Raw genomic sequence first — 20,646 nt, 5'->3', positions numbered from 1 at the left:
AATGTTTAAAGCATTGATTCTGAGGGTCCAGTGCTCACTGAATGTTATAAAACTATAAAGTGATCTCAAAATACAGAATTTTCTTTAGTTTCTTTAGAGGAACACTTCTGTAGATTTTCACTTTTACTTTTACATCCATAGCATATAACTTCACAAATTCCATTATCTACTTCTGTTCTCCAAAGTTCTCGTCTAGCCATACTATCTTGCCAATAGTCTACCAGTCTTTTCTCTCTTCTTGGATTTTTTCCCCTTAACCCTCACTTGTTTTGTCATGTTGAGTAGCTTTTCCCTACAGACTGCTCCCAAGGCTTATTCCTTCTTGATTGGTTTTTCCAAGGCATTTTCTCAACAACGTTTGGCTTCTTCCTATGGGCGATTTTGTACTCTCTGCTAGGAAGATAAAGTTTTCTCCAAATTGTTAGGATGAGAGTAAGTCGTAAACAAAAAAGAGCAACTTATTAATATTGCCTGAAGAATCGGTTTTGTTATTATACTAAGAAGTCTGACTGTCAAGCAAGACTTGACATTGCAGTTACCTCAGCCTTCAAGAAGGATGCTTATCTGTGTAATTATTCTTGTCGAGTTAGCTGTGTTGTTTGGATCTGCTCTTCTTGTTATTAAATTATAACTTAGCATTAGTTTAGTGACATTGTTACTGCCTAATTAGTTTTACTTGCTTGGTTAAACTTTACATTGTGGGTAGTGATACGGATTTTTATCAGTAGTTTTTAGCAAATTTCCAATAACTGGACTTTTTAGATATGCATGCATTGTGTCCCAAAAATGAGTCGGTCAGACTCCTTTTGCTAAAGCAAATGCGTATGTAATCCAAGAAAGTGTGCTTATAGAATATTTTTCTACTGGAAAGAAGGATTGGGTCAGGTAGATGGATACCACCTTACTTAGGTCAAGAGATTTAAGATACAGTAGTTTTCTTCCAGTTATGTGATTTCTCTTCCCCATCCCTCATCCCCCACCCCACATCAAAAGTAGTTTCTAGAGATCCCAATGAAGGAGGCTTTGAAAAATCAGTTTGGAAAATACTGTTTAAAGTTCTATTTAAATGTAAAGAATTGTATAAAACTTCATTTTTTCCTTATAATCTGAAAGAAAAAAATATAATCTGTGGTTTGCAAGCTTCTGCTAAGACGATTTTAAACTTAAAAATCTATAGAGGGCAGTAATTGAGTAAGCAACAAATTTTCTATCTAAAGTGGAGGGAAGAATAAACTTCCAGAGAAGCCAGTGTTAAAGGTGATAATTAAGAGGCAGTGATAAGAAACTAATAGTTGCTACATATACTTGCCAGAAAAACGGAAACAGATCAATCTAAGAGAAGAAAGCTATGGAGCATTTATGGCATAAGTAACAATCAGTAGAATAAAATAAATATTGTGCCAGTGTTTGAATGCTCTTTAGGATCAATCTTGTAAGTTAAAGTACTCTCACAAAGAGTTATCCTGTGAAGAAAGGAAATGACAGTTAAAAAATTTTAATGAGACACTCAGGCTGCTTAATGTAGTTATTTTTTAAATTAAGATGATACCCCACACACCCACATGCATGCATGTTGTGTATATATATGGTTTAATATGGTAGAGAAATCCTGTCTTAAATTAATGAAATGAATCCTTTTCTAATGAGATCGTTTATAGTATCAGTAAAAATACTCAGTAATTTAATTTGTTTTCAAATTTTCCTAATGATTAAGAACCACTGGGATACTTATTAAAAGTACAGATTCTTGGTTTTATTTCACACCTACTAAATGTGTATTTTAACCCGCACTCCAGGAAATTTTTATTAAGTAGGACTACATTAAACTAAAAACCTTTCGCACAGCGAAGGAAACAATGGAAAGGCAGCCTTTGGAATGAGAGAAAATATTTGCCATACATCTGGTAAGGGATTAATGTCCAAAATATATACAACTCAATAGTAAACAAATTCAGTTTAAAAATGGGCAAAAGACCTGAACATTTCTCCAGAGAAGACACACAAATGGCCAAGTATATGAAGAGGTGCTCAGCGCCTGGGTGGCTCAGTCGTTAACGCATCTGCCTTCTGCTCAGGTCGTGATCCCGGGGTCCTGGGATCGAGCCCCGCATTGGGCTCCCTGCTCTGCAGCAAGCCTGTTTCTCCCTCTCTCACTCTCCCTGCTTGTGTTCCCTCTCTCGCTGTGTCTCTCTCTCTGTCAAATAAATAAATAAATAAAATCTTAAAAAAAAGAGAGAAAAGGTGCTCAGCATCACTAATCATCAGGGAAATGCAAATCAAAACCATGATGAGATCTCACCTTACACCTTTTAGGATGGCTGTTACCAAAAAGACAAGAGATAGCAAGAGTTGGTGACCGTAGGGTGACAAGGTCCCTTATACACTCTAGTTGGAATGTAAGTTGGTGCAGCCACTGTGGAAAAGAGCATGGAGGTTCCTCAAAAAATTAACAATATAACTGCTATCTGATCCAGCAATCCCACTTTTAGGTATATATCTAAAGGAAATGAAATCAATACCTCAAAGTGATATTTCTACTAATCAGTGTTGCAGCATTAGTCACCAAAGCCAAGTGTAGAATCAGCCTTAATGTATGTTGATGGATGAATAGATAAAGAAAATATGGTCTTCATATTTACAATGGAATATTATTCAGTCATTGAAAAAAAGGAAATCCTCCCATTTGTGCTAACATGGATGAACTTGAAGGACATTACATTAAGTGAGATAAGCCAGAGACAGAAAAATAAATACTGTATGATTTCACTTACGTGTGGAATCTAAAAATGAACTCATGGAAGCAAAGAGTAGAATGGCAGTTGCTGGGGATTGGGGGAAATGGGGAGATGTACAGCATGGTGACTATAGTTAATAATGTATTATATACTTGAAATTTTCTTATAGACTCAAGTGCTCTTACTACACACACACAGATAAAATGTGTTAATTATGTGACATGATGGATGTTTTAATTAGCTTGTGGTAATCATTTCACAGTGTATACATATATCAAATTACCACATTGTACACCTTAGATATATACAGTGTTTGTCAGTTATACTTCAGTAAAACCAGGGGGAAAAGATGAGGTTTGATGAGAGTGTACATTCTTGCCTCATTGTTGATCTTAGGAGACAAAGCATTCAAGTTCTGTTCTATTACTGGGAGTTGTTTGCCATTAATCAGTATTAACTTTCATCAAATGCTTTTTCTGTATCTGTTGAGACTACCATTTGTTTTTTTCGCTTTTAGTCTGTTAATACAGTGAATTGCATAGATTGATTTTCACGCATTAAGCTGACCTTCAGTTACTGGGATAAATCCTACTTGTCATGATGGATTGTCCTTTTTATATATAGTTGAATTTAATTTCCTAATATTTTATTGAAGATTTTTTTGTATATGATCATGAGCTGTTATATTGATCTGTAGTTTGTTTGGGAGCCCAACATGGGGCTTGAACTCACAACCCTAAGATCAAGACCTGAGCTGAGATCGAGTGAGGCGGTTAACCAACTGAGCCACCCAGGCGCCCCAATTATATTAAATTTATTACTGTTTGTTTTTGACCCATGACATGCCTGTCTTGGTGAATATTCTGTGTGCCTTTGAAGAGAATGATTATTTTCCTGTTGTTGGGCAGATTTTTGTACAAATGTCAGTTAGATCCAGTTGACTTGAATTGATGGCATTTTTCCGTTCTTTTATATCCTTGTTAATTTTCTATCTTAGACTAGTTGAAGCTTTCAGCTGTAATTATGAATTTGTCTATTTCTCCTGTCAGTTTTGCCAGTTTTTGCTTCCTGTATTTTGCAGCTCTTTTGCTAGTTGCATACACATTTAGTGGACTGATCTAATTACACACTGAACTTATCAGTGTGTAATAAGTAAAGTTCACCCTTTGCTCTGAGATCTGTTTTGTCTGATATTAATGTAGTTACTCTAGCTTTCCTTTGATTAGTGCTTGCATGGCATATCTTTTTTCCATTCTTTTCCTGCCTTCTATTTGGTTATTTGTACATTTTAAGATACTCTGTTTTAGTTTACCTAATGTGATTTTGATTATCCTGTGTATAGTTTGTATATTGGTTGCTCTAGCAGTTACATTATATAGCATAGGCTCAGAACCTAACTATATATTAAATGCTTTTTATTGATGGAATATTTTTAGAATCTAATTTTGATTTTTTGAAATTTTCCAAATAAAGTTATTGAAAGGTAATACAAGCTTTTTCTGACAGTCCATTAATAGAATATTATTGCTATGTATAATTTTCTTAAAAAATATTAATGACAGTCCTAAATTCACCAATAACTTGCTTTGCTTGATCTACGAAGGAGCTAGTGCTTTATCTTTATAGTCTCACCTAGACTAATGCCTGGGGTTGATATTGTGCAGATCCGTTTTGCTTTTGAGTCAGAATTTTTGTGTTTATATATGACTCATAACTGTAACTCTGTAGGCTTTACACAAGGCTAGTTTTGAGGGCAGTGCTATGTTTAATGATTCTATTTATATGGTAATAGTTGAAACAGTTGAATGATCCCAAGGTAAACTGTGCCTCATGTGTGTAGTATCAAAAAAGTTTCTTTATTCAAGTTTATTTCCTCCTCTATAAATGAAAGATTTGAACTATTTGAACTCTGGCAGTTTTTTTCTGTTGGAATGTATTCTAATTTGGCTATGTTCAGATTAATTTAATCTAGTTTTGATAATCTACAAGTTAAGTCAGTTCATTTAAGGGATTTTGGGGTTTGATTCACCTATTGCAATCAAACAGTTTAAAGCACCAATAGAACAATTTGAAGAACATAGAAGATTTTATTAATCCTCTGTTCAAGGTGTCTGGGTTTTAATAATTCACATAGATGCTAGAATATAGCTTACTTAGACCTGTAATATCCATCTATAAGAAATTTATTGCATGAAATAATTAAAAATTAGGCTTGTCAGTCATTCTGCTTAATGTTGTGGTCTGTCATGCTCCTGTTGGCCAGCAACTTCAGTCTAGCCCAGTGCTATACAGTAGAGCTCTCTGTGATAATAGAAATGTATATCTGTATTATATAGTAGTTACTTTAATTTTAGTTAATTTAACTTTCAACAGCCACATGTAGCTGGTAGGTCATCAGACAGCAACACTGGTCTAGTCTCATGGCTTCCCTTTTTATATGTAAAACTCCCTTCTTGGAATTTTTTTGGATTTCAAGTGTAAGCTTGTATGTAAGCATAAGCTTCTAAGAAGATTCTTGACCTATTGCAGAGCAGGAAACAGAAGGCTGAACAAATTAGAAAGAAAATGATATATGACATGATAATTACAGTATGATAAACATTAAGCAAATGAATAGGTTGGTAAAGTGACTGACTGCCTGGGAATGTCTGGGAGTTGAGTGAAGGTGAATAAATACTCCAGGAATTTCAAGTAGGAAGGGTTTCATAAATTTAAGTTAATTTAAAATGGAATTAGATATTGTAAAATTGCAGTCAAACCTATCAGATTCTTGGTTGGGTCTTCAGAAGTATATTCCAGACCAATGCAGAACTACCAGAGAATCTGCTAGGACCGTCTACCTTTAGAGACAGGCTGAAATGACAAACCCTTTGTTACTGCTTTCATTTCTACTGCTTGTGTTTCCTTGAAAAACTGGATATTAGATATTAGTCTAGAGAAGATGGGAAGAAATATAAAAGTAGTTCTCTTTTCTTTTCAGTGACAAGCTGAGTGGACTTTAATTAGAAGCTCAAATTCTTAAATGAAAACTTAGTTTAGGCTAGGACTTTTAGAGACATAGAGAATATCAAATTGCATTAATTGTGGTATATACCTTTAAGTAGGTTTCATTGCATATGAATACAAATAACCCTTATATATCCATTCTTTACAGATCCAGGATGAGAAGACTGATAAAAGAAGAAGCTAGCTGAACAGCTATAAGATGCCCAAATCTGGGTTCACAAAACCAGTTCAGAGTGAAAATTCTGACAGTGACAGCAATATGGTAGAAAAACCATATGGAAGAAAGGTATATGATTATACTAAAGATGTGTTGACTCCTTTGGAATTGGCAAGAACTCCCCATTTAGTATTTTTAGTAATTACCCATAAAATAAAAAGCAGTTGGATGCCAGATAAATCCAAACCATTTATCTAAATCTTTCAGAATTAAATTGGATTCCTAGGAATAAGATTGTTTTTCATTCCCTGAGATAACACAATTACTAATATGTCATATTTACTTAAGAAATAATCAGTGAGAGGGGGTGAAAAAAAAAATCCAAGACTTCACAATCATTTGGCATTTATTTCTCCACCTCCTGACCCCCAGTAGCAAAACACACATATACAGTAGCAGTTGTATTTTCCATATATTTAACCTTGGGTAAATTTACATAACTTTTCCAACCTCAGTGTCTCTCTCTCCAATGGAGGACAAGAGTACTTTAGAGAATTGTTGTGACAGTGAAATGGCATAAGTATAGTGCCTAATGTAATGCTTGTTACATAATATGTGCTTAATAAATATTAACAGTTTTTGTTGTTTATTATTAGTCATTGCCAGTGACCTATGATTCTTTTTACATCTATCCTTCTTCATTCCTAACTGGTCTCAATCTCCTTTATCTAGTTAATTTTACACATTATCTTTGAATTTTTCCTTTTTGTTTTTTTGTTTTTCCTTTTAAGTCTTTTCTTCCCCCTAAGTCATTTTCTTATTGAAGGACATCTGAAATGTTTCCGGTTTTTCGCAAATATGAATAGAGTTGCAATGAACATTTGTGTACAAATCTTTTTTTTAAACCCTTTATTGAGGTATAATTTACCCTTAAAATTCACTCATTTAGTGTATAATCTGGTGATTTTTAGTAAACTTACAAAGTTTTGCAGCCATCATCACAATCCAGTTTACACCCTTTCCATCATGGCTAAATGATGCTCATGCCCATTTGCATTCAGTCCCTATTCCCACCCCAACCCCCAGGCAACCCCAAATCTGCTTTCAAAATTAGGAATTTTAAGTTTTCAGAATTTGTTGTTTTCAAAAACTGTTTTGGCTATTCAGGATCCTTTACATTTCCAGACAAATTTTAGGATTAGCTTGTCAGTTTCTACAAAAAACCTGTTGGGATTTTTAGTAAGGATTTTATCGAATAGATCAGTTTGGATAGTGTTGACATCTTAACAGTATGTCTTTCAGTCCATCACCACTGAATATCTCTGTTTATTTAGGTCTTCAGTTTCCCTGAGCAATACTTTATAGTTTTTAGTGTACAAATCTTGCACTTCTTTTGCTAAATTATTAGTGTTTTATTCTTTTGGATGCTATAATAGTTAATTTCATTTTGGGTTTTTTATTGCTAGTGCATAGAAATAGAATTGATTTTTATATAGTGATTTTGTATTCTGTGACCTTACTGAACTCATGTATTGGTTCTAAAAGTCTGTGGATTCCTTAGGATTTTCTACAAATGGGATCATGTCCTCTCCGTATAAAGATAATTTTACTTCTTTTCCAGTATAGATACTTCTGTTTTTTTCTTGCCTGATTGCACTGGCAATCTCTGCCTTTGATTAAAATGATTAATCCATTTACATTTAATATAATTATTCATAGGGTTGGATTTACATCGCCATTTTGCTCTGTGTTCTTATATGTTTCATATTTTTTTTGTTTTTCTCCCATCTGTGCTGCCTTTTTTTATTCTAAATATTTTTCATTGTACTATTTACATTTCTGATTTCTTAAACTTCTTAAATTTCTGATTTCTTGAATTGTAATCTTAAGAGGTTGATCTCTGGATTATAATATGCATCTAATTATTGTAAGTTAATATTGACTTAATTCCAGTAAAATATAGCAACTTTGTTCCTGTATAGCTCCATTTCCTCCCCTTTTTTTGTGTATCTATCTACAGATTCATCAACATTTGCTATTAACTCCAAAATAGACTGTTATGATTTTGTACAATCCTTTAAAGAAATGAAAGAAGAAAGGGGAAACACATATTCATACAGTTCTTTTTACCTACAAATTTACCAGTTTCGTCACTCTTAATTTCTTCTTCTTACAGACTCAAGTTACTGTCTGGTTGTTATTTTCTTATAGTCTCTAGGAATTTCAGTATTTACTGTAAAACAGACCTTCAGCCATGATTAGATTTCTCAGTCTTCATTGATCTAGGAATATCTTGGTTTTGCTGTATTTTAAAAACAGCTTTATTGAGATATAATTCACATACCATATGATTCACTTAAAGTGTACAATTCAGTAGTCTTTTATATTTACAGAGTTGTGCAGTTATCTCCACTATTGATTTTAGAGAATTTTTACCCAAAAAAGAAACCTGTGTATCCATCAGCAGTCACTCCTCGTTCTGTCCCCAACTTTCACAGCCCTAGGCAGTCACTAATCTACTTTCTGTCTCTGTAGAATTGCCTATTCTGGATGTTCCATACAAATTGAGTTATAGAATTGTGGTCTTTGGTGACTGTTTTCAAAGCGCAGTTTTGTTGGATATAGATTTCTTAGTTGACTTTTTTAAAGAAAAAAAAATTGAATGTCACCCTACTTCTTTCTTGCTTTAACTGTTTCTGATAAGAAGTCAGCTGTTTTGTACCCTTGTCAAGATGAATTTTTTTTTTCATTGCTTCTCTCTCTTTGACTGTCATGTGCTTAGGATTCCCTTGTATTTATTCTATTTGGGGTTTCTTGAGCTTCTTAGATCTGTAGATTAAAGGCTTTCATGAAATTTGGAATATTTACTGGTTTTTTTTTTTCACATCTGCTGGTAAACATTTCTAATACATTTTCAGTTACTCTGCTTTTCAAATCCAGTATTGCCATTTGGTTTTTGTAATTTTTCTTTATTAGTATTTTCTGTTTGATAAGTCATTGTCATACTTTAATTTTTTAAACATTGTTTTATTTCTTTATAATAACTGTCAAATCTAGTATTTGGGCTTACTCAGAGAAGTTTCTATTGAATACTTTTTTCCTTGCTTTTTTTTGTATGTCTTAATTTTTATTGAAAACTGGACAATTTAGATCATATACTGTAGCAGTTTTACAATTCTGGGTTCTCATTATTTCCCACCGGAAAGTTGTAACTGTCGCTGAGTTTTTTTATTTATTTATAATAAAATGTTAAGAATTTATCTGCAGTATTTGTCTCAACCACTGGCATCCATTTTTTTTTCTTTTTCTTTTTTGGTCTTGCTTCCACAGGGTTACCCCTGTCTGTGTAGATTAGTCAGCAGCAGTTGATTGGTCAGAGGTTGTACTCAAATACCAGGAGCCATAAGACTTCCACCTTCTATTGACAGACCTGCCTGTGTGTTGAGGAGTGCATTCAACATTCAGGCATTTTTGTTTTGTTTTTTTTAAGATTTTATTTATTTGACAGAGCACAAGCAGGTAGAGCGGCAGGCAGAGGGAGAGGGAGAAGCAGGCTCCCCACTGAGCAACGAGCCCGATGTGGGACTTGATCCCAGGACCCTGGGATCATGACCTGAGCCGAAGGCAGACACTTAACTGACTGAGCCACCCACATGCTCCCCTCTTTAGGCATTTTTGAAATCTTCCCTGGTATTTACTTTCTGTTGGGCTCACCCAGGTCTTCCCTTTGCTTGTGTGCACTCAGCTAAGGATATGTGGAGAGCTTGGACCCTCCCAGATTTCCTCTGCATGTACACACCATCTCCCAGTCAGTGAGGGATATATGGAGAGCTTAGCCCTTCTCAGATCTTCCTCATACATTAACATAGCTTCCCCTCTCAGCCAAGGATATGTGCAAACAAATCTTATCTGGTACACCCTATGGCTCTCTCGTTTCTGCAGTCTCCTTGGTAAATATCTGGCTTATTCACCAGCTGCTGCTCTTCTGCAGCAGGATCACAATCTTAGGCTAATAGGACTATGCATTGTGCCCCCCTCCAGTTGTTTCCTACCCTGTTTGCTATTTTTATAAACAATGCAGCTGGGTGTGGGCTTTTGGCCTTCTATACCAATTCAAGTTGACACTCTTTGGCAGCAAAGATGCTGGTTTTCATTGCCAACCCCACCCCAGTAGCACTTCATGAAACTAAGCATCAGCCAGGGAATGAAAGCATTCCCCGGGCAAGAATGCCAAAGACACTCACTGTTCTTGAAAAAAACATCGTTTTTCTTGAAAAAAGAAAAAAGAAAGTTTTCTTGAAAATTTAAGCAGTTTTTCTTGAAAGAAAAAGGCTTCTCAATTTGTTGTTTGCTTTTTTCAATTTCTAGAGCCTTGAAGTGGTTGTTTTGACAGTTGTCTAGATTTGTAGTCGTTTCTTGGGGAGATAAATTGCCAGTATCTTCACTCCACCATAGACAAGTTTCCCCAAATAAATTGCCAGTATCTTCACTCCACCATAGACAAATTTCCCCAAATGTGACAAATCTTAAGCAGAATGGTTTCATTATTAGTTTTATCTAACAAACCTTATATGGGATTCTTAGTGTATTATGTACTGTTTTATGACACTAAGCATAAAACAACAGGTGGTTAAGGTATGATTTAAATCTTTATGAAGACTCTTTAATAATTCTTCCTGTTTGTCTGAAATGTTTTGCTCTCAGGACCTCTTCAACATAATCAAAGATCCCAAAAAGGGTCACCTGGGTGGCTCAGATGGTTAAGCATTTGCCTTCAGCTCAGGTCATGATCTCCAGGTCCTGGGATCTACCCCCACATTGGGCTCCCAGCTCAGCGGGGAGTCTGCGTCTCCCTCTCCCTCTGACTGTTTGCCTGCTTGTGCTCTATCTCTCTCTCTTAAATAAATAAATAAAATATTTGGGGGGGAAAAAAATCCCAAAAAGCTTTTTTACATGTGGGTATATCTGTTGATATTTACAGTATCAGAAATTAGAACTGAGAAAAAATTAATGTTATATTAACTGGTTTAAAAAAACAGTAAAACTATTACATGTTTACACACATAATATATTTTCATGGAAAACAACTATATTGGATATATAACTATATCCAAAACAAAAAATATTAGAAGAGTGTCCTTGGTTTTGCACAGATCTTTAATGTCTGATTTAACAGAAGACCACTGAATTCTCATCTGCTTCTGCATGCAGTGTATTTGGATATCACTTGTCATGTAGTCTCTAGAAAACTCTAGTATTCTTGAGAGAATGAGCAAGGTACAGTAACACCTTACTGTGAGCATATTTCTGACCTTGCAGATCCTCTGAAATGGTCTCAGGTACCATACTTTGAGAATTGCTCTACCATTGTAAGAAGCACATTAATGGAAGTATTGAGTGTACAATGATGGGACAAAAAAGGAGAGAAGCAATCAACTGTAGAGGGTTCAGGGATGGTTTCACAGTAGAAAAGATACTTAATCTGAATTCTCAAGGATGAATGAGTATGTGGCCAGCAGGAAAGTGGAAGTGGAGGACAGTCCAAGATGTAAAAAAGACATGAATTTTCACGTTACAGTAGTACATATAAAGTCAGGATGTAGCCTGTGGAGGATGGAGGGTAGGAGATGAGTATTAGACACGGGCTGGTTCATTATGGCCTTATGTGTCTTTTTTTTTTTTTTAAAGATTTTATTTATTTATTTGACAGAGAGAGACATAGCGAGAGCAGGAACACAAGCAGGGGGAGTGGGAGAGAGAGAAGCAGGCCTCCCGCAGAGCAGGGAGCCCGATGTGGGACTCGATCCCAGGACCCTGGGATCATGACCTGAGCCGAAGGCAGACGCTTAACGACTGAGCCACCCAGGCGCCCTGGCCTTATGTGTCTTGCCAAGGAACTTGAAATTTATCCTGTAGCCATTGAGTTAAAAGGGAAGGGCTATGGTAGAAAGCAATTAGAGTGTTATTTTAAAAATCCAAACAAAAGGCAGTGTGGGCAGCGGCTATGGGGATAGAAAGAAGTTGGCAGATCTAAATGATGTTGAATGAATCAAACTTGAGTATGTAGAAAAAGTAATCTGGGTCCACCCTGAGGTTTATTATTCCCTGAGAAGGAATCCAAGAAATGGAATGGGTTGTTTTGAGAAGAATGTTTGGTTTGTACTTGTTGATTTGGCCATTGGAACATCCAGCTGGAAGTATTAATAAGCAGTTAGATAAAAATCCAGAGCTCAAAACAGCTCATTGGAAATAAATATATGAGGATTAGTGAAAAAGTAACCTTATCATTATGGAGATGTCACCCAAAGAGAGTGGAGAGAGAATGGAGGAGAGTATACCCTGAGGAATTCAAATATTTAAGAGTCATCAAGAGACAGGAAATGAGGACAGAGAGAACCAGGAGAGGCTAAACAGAGAAGAGTAGCTAAGAGAGTCTGTATGCCAAATGCCACAGAGGTTAGCAGGAAGGGTGAGGCCATTGGATTTTGTCAGTTGAGATACCTTAAAATGACTTAAAATGACTTTGCTTGGTAAAGGTAATTTCAGTAGAGTTTTAGGGACAGAATGCAGTGCTAGATTTGAGAAGACAATTAGAACTTCTTTTTCTAAATGTTTGAATATAGTAAAGGTTACATTTGTGAAATTATATCTGGGCTGCTTGATATCATTTTGGGGGTTGAATTTATATGGCTGAACTTGTTAAAACTTCTGTTCTTCCTAGGTACTTTGTATGTAGCTTTTGAAAGCTGCCACTAAATAAACAGTAGTGGCTAAGCATTGCCTTCATAAAAGTGTAGAAACAACTAGCAAAAAGCAAACACTTTTCACTAACATACTTCTATTAAAAACATTGCTTTGGTAAGTTAAGAATGCTTATTAATCATTAGATTTATACAATAAATGGGAAGAATAATACAGACTACTATATTTTTCATTTATTAATTTTTGGCTTACCCAAAGTGATATATTTAATTCTTCTCAATCTCTGTACAATCACTTAATCAAGATCACATACTTGTTTGTTTGGGTAAGTATCAGAAGTTCTTCTGAGGCAATGTGCATGGTGCTCATTGCCATGTTTTAGGATTTCTGAGCAGGTTGACATTGAAAGCTGTTGTTAAAAGTGATTTTCTTCAGTGTTAGGTATTTAACTTAGTGAGTAGATTGGCCTTGAAGCCAGCCTCAAGCTTCTTCTGAGTTTTTTTCTTCCATACAGTTTTAGAAATGAATATACAGTTCTGATAGAGATCTTATTTACAGTTTAATATGACACAGACTATTGCTGTTATGAGATCCTAACTTAATAAAATAACCTGAACCAAAATTTAATTTCTTAAATGATTTAAGTGGAGCATAATTTTAAATAATAATCACATTCTATAGCAATACGCATTTAATATAAAGTGCTTTCATTACCTCATTAAATATCACAATAGGAGTTCATCAAAAATGTCTCCTCACAATTCTTCAAGTATTTTATCCTTTCAGTGCTAATCTGTGGGATTTTTTCCATTGATTTTAGTTTAGAAATTATTTTGTACTGTTTTCAGCTGTAAGTTAGTATTTATGATCTGTAAAAAAAAAAAAAAAATCTTTGATAAAACCTTCTATGAAAATCTAAAATCTAGGTTAAATTCATGAAGTGTGAAAGTGGCTATTAATCATTTAACCTGCTAAGTAGCTGTCTTATCCTTTTCATCAACATACTTCAGACCTTCATTATTTTATATCCAAGTGATAATAGAGAAATTTTTATTTTACTGTTCAAGTAATATAATACATGTTGGTTGTAGAAAACTTAGAAAATACATAGAAGAATAATGAAAATAGAAATTGCCTTGTAAAAAACCATCAAGAATCTGAGATTGCATTGTACACTGTCCTACTTGCAAGCTAATCAGCTTCATGGATGCTGGCAGGAGATGCGAGACTCCTGAGTGGGATATAAAGGAAAGTTAATTTCTCATAACAATAGCAGTAGCCATCTATCAGCATTTGTGCCTGTAACGTGAGCCCTATTTCTCACAAGGGGATGCAAAGAGAGCCAGGTGACAACTACATATAAAGGGTACAGGAGAGGAACCCCAGATCTTTTATAATGGGCAGTAAGTCTACCTGACTTACTCCCCCTAAAGGGAGAAATTATTTATTATACAGAACAGGATACAGATCTGCCCTTTGTGCTCTATGGGGAGATGCTACCTTCCAAGGCTGTTCTCCATATAGATATTCTTGAAAAGATAGTCCAGAACAAAGGGAGTTAGTGTCTCTGTTTGTAAGATGTGCAGATATGCAAGAGAGCCATGGAGAATTCTCTCCCAACACACCAGTAATGCTGCTACCTACAGATAGCTCTTCATATTTAAGGTTGTGTCCTTCAAGAGTTTTCTATTTTTTTATTTCTCGGTAAATTTTTACCTCTTCTTTTTTCCATCTTACTGAGTTGGTAAAGGCTACCAGTATATTGTCTAACAGTAACAGTGATAGAAGGTCATACTCATCTTGCCATTGATTTTTGTTGTCATTGTTTTTTTATTAATGTATAGTAGGCCCCACATGTTTACATTGATTTCATTACTGTGTATGTTAGCTGTTGTAGGTTATTGAAAGAATAACAGAATTAACATAAATGAAAAGACTTAAAATATTTTAAAATAATCTAAGAGTTCTAGACTTTTCTATGTCATGGGTATGGAAGAAGAATGTGCCAGTGATTTGGTAATACAGAAATTTCAGGACAATCAGATGTAACTATGTATTTTGAAAGTTTTTTTCCCCAGATCTGAAAATAATTTTTAAAGTGTTTAAGAATCTCACAAAAACCTTTTGTTTAAGTAGTACTAACCAGGATAGTTTTATTTTACAGAGAACAGAACTGGTTGGTAGCAGTTAGAAATATTCACACTAATCACCATATTGCAGAGGAGAGTGTGATCAGTATGTTCTTGTGAACATTTTCCACTTAACATGTTATCAAATTGGTTTCTTTTAACTTGTTTTATGGCACAGAACAGTATCTTTATTTACACAGGTTCAAGGGAAAATGGACATCTTCACATTTTTCTTAGATTCTATTAATAACAAAGATTCCTATTTCTAAGGCAAGTCTCTAGAATTTCGTTGGTTAATCTTTGTATTAATCATGCCTTTTTATTTCTGATGATTTGACATCTGGGGCCTGCTGACACCAGGGAGACTACCGCTTCCAGGGCTAGCCAATTCCCAAAGATAGTAAACAACTCACTTATGACCAACATTTCATATGCAAACCAACCAATCCAGAGTCCAGACCCAGCCACCAGCCGTATCCAACTCTCCCACCCTGGGCCACTGTCCCCCTGCCCTAATAAATGACTCTAGAGCCGGGTACCAGACAGTAAGAGAAACAACGCCCATAGCCCAGAAACTGCTGACGTTACTAAAAATACCCAATCCTGAGCCCATTTACTCTGCTTTGCCTTTTCTTTCCTGAGGAAACCACAATAAAAGCTTTTCCCCTCATTTCCCTTCTCTCTTTCTGCTTCCTAACCCACCTTGGTTTGTGTCCCTGTATAGTGTGGCGTGCCCCCTCATCTTGAGAACTATAACAAACTGTCCTTTCAGTGGCAGTGGTCGCCTTGTCTGTCAGCTTCACCATACATGAGTAATAATAAAACCTACATTCTAAAACAACCTTGTAAAGAAAATACATGCCTGTGAAGTTCAATATCAATGGCAGAAGTGGAAAAACAGCTCAAGAGGATTTAACTTTATAACTGAGAAATAAATAATACGAGGCTGTTATTCTTCAGTAATCTTTATCAGTTAAGATATAAAGAAGTCACATTCTCTTCCTGATTTTGTTAATAGATTTATCAAAAATGAATGTAGACTCGGTCAAAATGTTATTTTTGTCACCTGGTAAATTCATTGTATAGTTTTTCTTTAATCTTTTGATGCAGTGAATTGTCTTAAGAGATTCTCTAATAATGAACTATTCTTGTATTCCTTGGGTGAACCCTGCTTGATTATGATATATTATCTTTCTAAGTTCTAAGACACTAATCTGATTTGACAGTTTATTTAGGATAGTTTATTTTTGTGTTTATTTCATAACCAGTTTAGTTTATAATTTCTGTCTTATATTCTCTTTTGGTATCAGTTTTATTTTAGGCTTATAAGATGGATTGTTACTTCTTATCATACCTTCATGCTTATAGTATTTACATGACATGTGAAATATCTGTCCCTTGAGTTTTTTTTACTCTCTTGTAAAATCTTCTGGGCTAGGTACCTTTTTTAAACTTAAAATCTTTAGCTATGGATTTATGGTCTTCTATGATTATTGGTCTATTCAGGCTTTCTATTTCTTTCATGAGCCAATTTATAGTAATGTATGTTTTCTAAGAGAATAGTCTATTTTTCTAGGCCTCTTAAACTTTTGGTGGTATAAAAATGAATACAGTATTTTTTTTAACTTTTTAATAACCCCTCTGGGAGTTTGATTTTATTGATAAATTCTACTTTTTAAAAAACGCACTATTTAATTTTTCATGCCTCTTCTTCCCCCTCTTCATTTTCTGTCTTGGGTTGAGAGCTGGTATCTTCTGCAATCTGAGTCTACTTATTTGCTTCTGAGAGTCTCTATAATTATTATATCTGTCATTTATTATCATCACTATTCTTTTTTTAAAAATATCTGTTTGAAAGAGAGAGAGAGAGAGAACAAGCAGGGGAAGGGGTAGAGGGAGAAGCAGACTCTCTGCTGACCCCAGGATTAAGACCTGAGCCGAAGGCAGACACTTAACCGACAGAGCCACCTAGGCGCCCTCATATCACTATTCTTTTAAGCTCTCCTGCTAAGGTGATAGGGCTTAATTCTTAGTATCTAGCAGGTTTTTCATAAAGGAGTCGTTAATAGCCCAGTTTATATGTGCAGTACCAGTTTAGATATTTGGATTATAAATGTGAACTTGATAATGGTTGTAGACCATGAAGGTAGGATACTCACCTGAATGGGTGGGCACAGGGTATTAACAAAGCACAGTATGTTTAATTATACACAGAATCGCTTTTTCAGGTTTATGTATTTGTTTGTTGATGATTCATCTATATTATACTTAGATACAGAGTTTTATTATATTCAAGATATTTTGTTTTATTGTTATTTTAAAATTCTGTCATCAAGTAAAAGGGGAATATGAGACAAGTTAAAAAATGTTAAATTTGTTGAAACTGGGTCTTGAATACATTGAAGACAGTGGTTTACCATACCTCTCTACTTTTGTACATATTTGAAACTTTTCTTCATTAATTTTTAGGTACTGTATTGCTTAGCTAATATTGTTACAACTTTATTCATATTTGATTTTTAATAGAGTAAAGACAAGATTGCATCATATAGTAAAACTCCAAAAATTGACCGAAGTGATGTGGGCAAGGAGATGAAAGAGAAATCATCCATGAAACGTAAACTTCCTTTTACCATTAGTCCATCAAGAAATGAAGAACGAGATTCAGACACAGGTAGAATAATTTGTTGTTCTCTGGTAAAATCTTAATCATTCTTTTACTATGATTTTCTTCATATCATTCCTCTTGCACCCATTTTATAGAGAAATATTTGTATTTCAGTATTTCAGATTTATCATTTTGGGGCAGAAATTCATACATTTCTCACCCAAACATGATCTCTAATCAGATAACAACAATTTGCTTCTTTCCTTACTCTTCATGTTTATTACAAATCTCTTACCACTTTCAGAACTTAATTTCTTGGGGAGCATTTCAGTGATGAAAATTTACTGTGATAGGGAGCATAGGATATGTTAGAGGTGAGAAAAAGTTGTTGAGTTTTTGTGGACACACTATTGAACCCACCAGAGAAAACAGTATAGGCAGTTTAGATTCAGAAATGAATCCGAAATATGCCCTCCCCAACCCTGAAAAAAAATTACTGAGGTTTATCACCTAAGCCCAATTCATGGTACCTTTTTTCCTCAAAACTCTCATATGTCAGGAATGATCCTTGACATCAGTCAATCCCAGTTGTTCACAATAGATTAGAACCTCATTACCGCTATCTACTAAATCACTACTAGATTGTGTTCTAGCCCTGAACTAATCATTTCTTGAAGCTAAACTTCAGTATTTGATATGTATTTATCATAATTGTTTTATCCCTTGCATAAAATACTAATAATGAACTGTTTTTAAGAATGTTTCAGCTTCACTCACAGAAAGTTAGCGTTCTAATCTGAGTTTATATACAGAGATTATATTCTGTTTATACCTTTCTAGCCATTTTAATCATCAATATGGAAATGATCTTGACTCTGGAATCTGAAAATACTCTATAAAGGCTTTTGAAACACCTTATGCTAACATAGCTTTAGAAAGTACTTAAATTAACTTTCAGGAGGTAGGCCTCCTTTTGTGTATTTTGCTGTCTCTCTTAGCTTGAATTAGAAATTCTTATACATGACATTTTTAATCCTTGAAAATTGTTCTTTTTTGCAATGATTAAGATATTTTGTGCTTTGTTCATTTTAAGTTACACTGACTTCTAGAGATTCAGTCTTTTTTTCTGAAGAATGACTCCTTATCCTTAAGCAGTATTCTCAACCGATTAGTTGATCACTTAGCTGAGAAGGTGCGTATGTGCCTTTAGATAGATAAGATTTAACTTTTCTCGTATTTTTTCCCTGGAAGTCCTTTTGTTTATCATTTTTAAAGTACTTGCATTAACCAGGTTTTGTTTTCCAGTGACAGTGATATTTTTACTAGTAATTGAAGAAGGGATTTAGATAAATTCAAAGAATGTAAATATATTTTTAGAAGTAAATAAGATTTCAAAATAATAAACTTCCCATGAGAACCTTGTTATCAGATCAGCTAGATTATTTGTCTTTTATTTATTGTAAAATAAAGTAGAAAATGTTACTTAGGCACAAAGTTTAAGCACTGGATAAACATAATGTAATTCATATTTTATTTACTACATTATATACTTTTTCCCTGCTACAATTTTTCCACTGCATGAATGTAGCAGAATGTTGCAGCTCGCTCTCATTGTTTTGTAACAAATTCCTAGATATCTTTTGGAAAGGTTATATGCTAACACTAGACAAGATTTTAATGGATTTAAACATTTTTGGTAGGCTAAATTTACAAATTCTAGTAAAAAGTAGATGTAGGCTTTAGTTTTGCTTGTGCATGCGTACACACACACACACACACACAAACACACACACACCCCGCCCCCGCCCAGAGCATTAATAAGAATTTCCCCAGGCCCAAAGCAAAATGTCTTATTTACAATCCATCTGTCTTATTTTCATAATTTAAAAAAAAAAAAAGGAGAATCCAAAGTACTATCAAGTGGTATTTTCCATATGAAAATAATTATAGCACCAAGACCCACATTTGACATTGATCTTTTTTTATAAAATGTACTATATTTTAAATGATTAGTTAAAATTATAAAGATATAAAGGAAATATTTACAACATATATGACAATCCTTGTTTCTTAATATATTTAGTATTTAAAGGTCTCTGAAATGTGAAGAGAAAAAAATGAGAAAATGGAGAAAAGATAACAAGCAAGTAGTTTAAAACAACAGAATTGCTCTTGGCAAAGAAATATATATACATATATTCTTTAAGATTTTATTTACTTATTTGTGAGAGAGAGAGAGAGAGCATTGGGGGGGGAGGGTCAGAGGGAGAAGGAGACTCCCCGCCGAGCAGGGAGCCCGATGTGGGACTTGATCCTGAGACTCCAGGATCATGACCTGAGCTGAAGGCAGTCGCTCAACCAACTGAGCCACTCAGGCGCCCAGCAAAGAAATATATTTTATTTATTTCAATAATAATCAAAGAAATACAATATGTAACAATTGAGAAAATTGTTGACCTAAATCGTACCAGGTGGTCACTGGCCAGATTACTTTAGTTGGTCTAAATAATAGGAATATTTGTTGGAGGTAAATATGAAAACATTTATCCAGAACTAAAGTTTATTAACGTTTGACTTATTCTTTCTTTTGGGATTTAATCTGTATAAGTAATTGATGACAATGAAAATTATCTTTATCTCCACTTCATCTATAATAGCAAAAATAAACCCAGGAAAATAATGTCAAGTAATAGAGAATTTGTTCGATTATGGTAAATCCAATGAAGAAATACAATTTTTACTCTTAATAACATTGTAGAAGAATACATGAAATGGAAAGATATTCATAGCATACAGAATTTAAAAATAGGTTATGAAATAATATGTACTGTTTGAAAGCTTATGTATATTTATATTTGTATGGGTGTGTACACAGGGCATATATTAACACACATATTGAAAGATAAGATTGTTTAAATAGAAAAGACTATTTCATTGTAGAACTAAGCCTGAACTAGTGGGTGTATTATAAGCCCAGAAAAAAATTGTAAACCCTGACTTAGGTTAAGTAAAAGAATGGGGAGTTGGGAATAAGGAGAAAATGTTAACAATGCTCCTCAGCTTATCTCTCATAGCAAGGGAATAACTGATGTCTACAACTGAAATACATAGTTTTTAAAAATAATTACTTAAAAATTTTAATCTTTATTTAAAATTCTTTCATATACATCTACATTTATTTGTGTTTATGTTTTAGTATATGATATCTCTTTTAGAGAAGAAGCAATTCCTTTAGTTTCTTTCTTTCCTTTCCTTTCCCTTCCTTCCCTTCCCTTCCCTTCCCTTCCCTTCCCTTCCCTTCCCTTCCCT

General features: G+C 34.4%; 1 protein-coding gene across 2 annotated transcripts in view; it reads left to right on the top strand.

Annotated features, from left to right (window-relative positions):
• ANKRD12 (ankyrin repeat domain 12) overlaps nt 1-20,646 on the top strand; it is a 123,754-nt gene that overhangs the window by 27,666 nt on the left and 75,442 nt on the right. For both annotated transcript variants that reach the window (XM_032397856.1, XM_032397857.1), the window contains exons 2-3: nt 5,890-6,027; nt 17,256-17,403. In XM_032397856.1, the coding sequence (XP_032253747.1) occupies nt 5,941-6,027; nt 17,256-17,403 (235 nt within the window). In that variant the 5' untranslated portion in view covers nt 5,890-5,940. The remainder of the gene's footprint in view (nt 1-5,889; nt 6,028-17,255; nt 17,404-20,646) is intronic.

Source organism: Phoca vitulina, unplaced genomic scaffold (genome assembly GCF_004348235.1).
Source record: "Phoca vitulina isolate PV1807 unplaced genomic scaffold, GSC_HSeal_1.0 scaffold105, whole genome shotgun sequence".
Taxonomy (NCBI): domain Eukaryota; kingdom Metazoa; phylum Chordata; class Mammalia; order Carnivora; family Phocidae; genus Phoca; species Phoca vitulina.
Note: the sequence above shows the minus strand (reverse complement) of the source record. Positions and strands in the feature narration are given on the sequence as shown.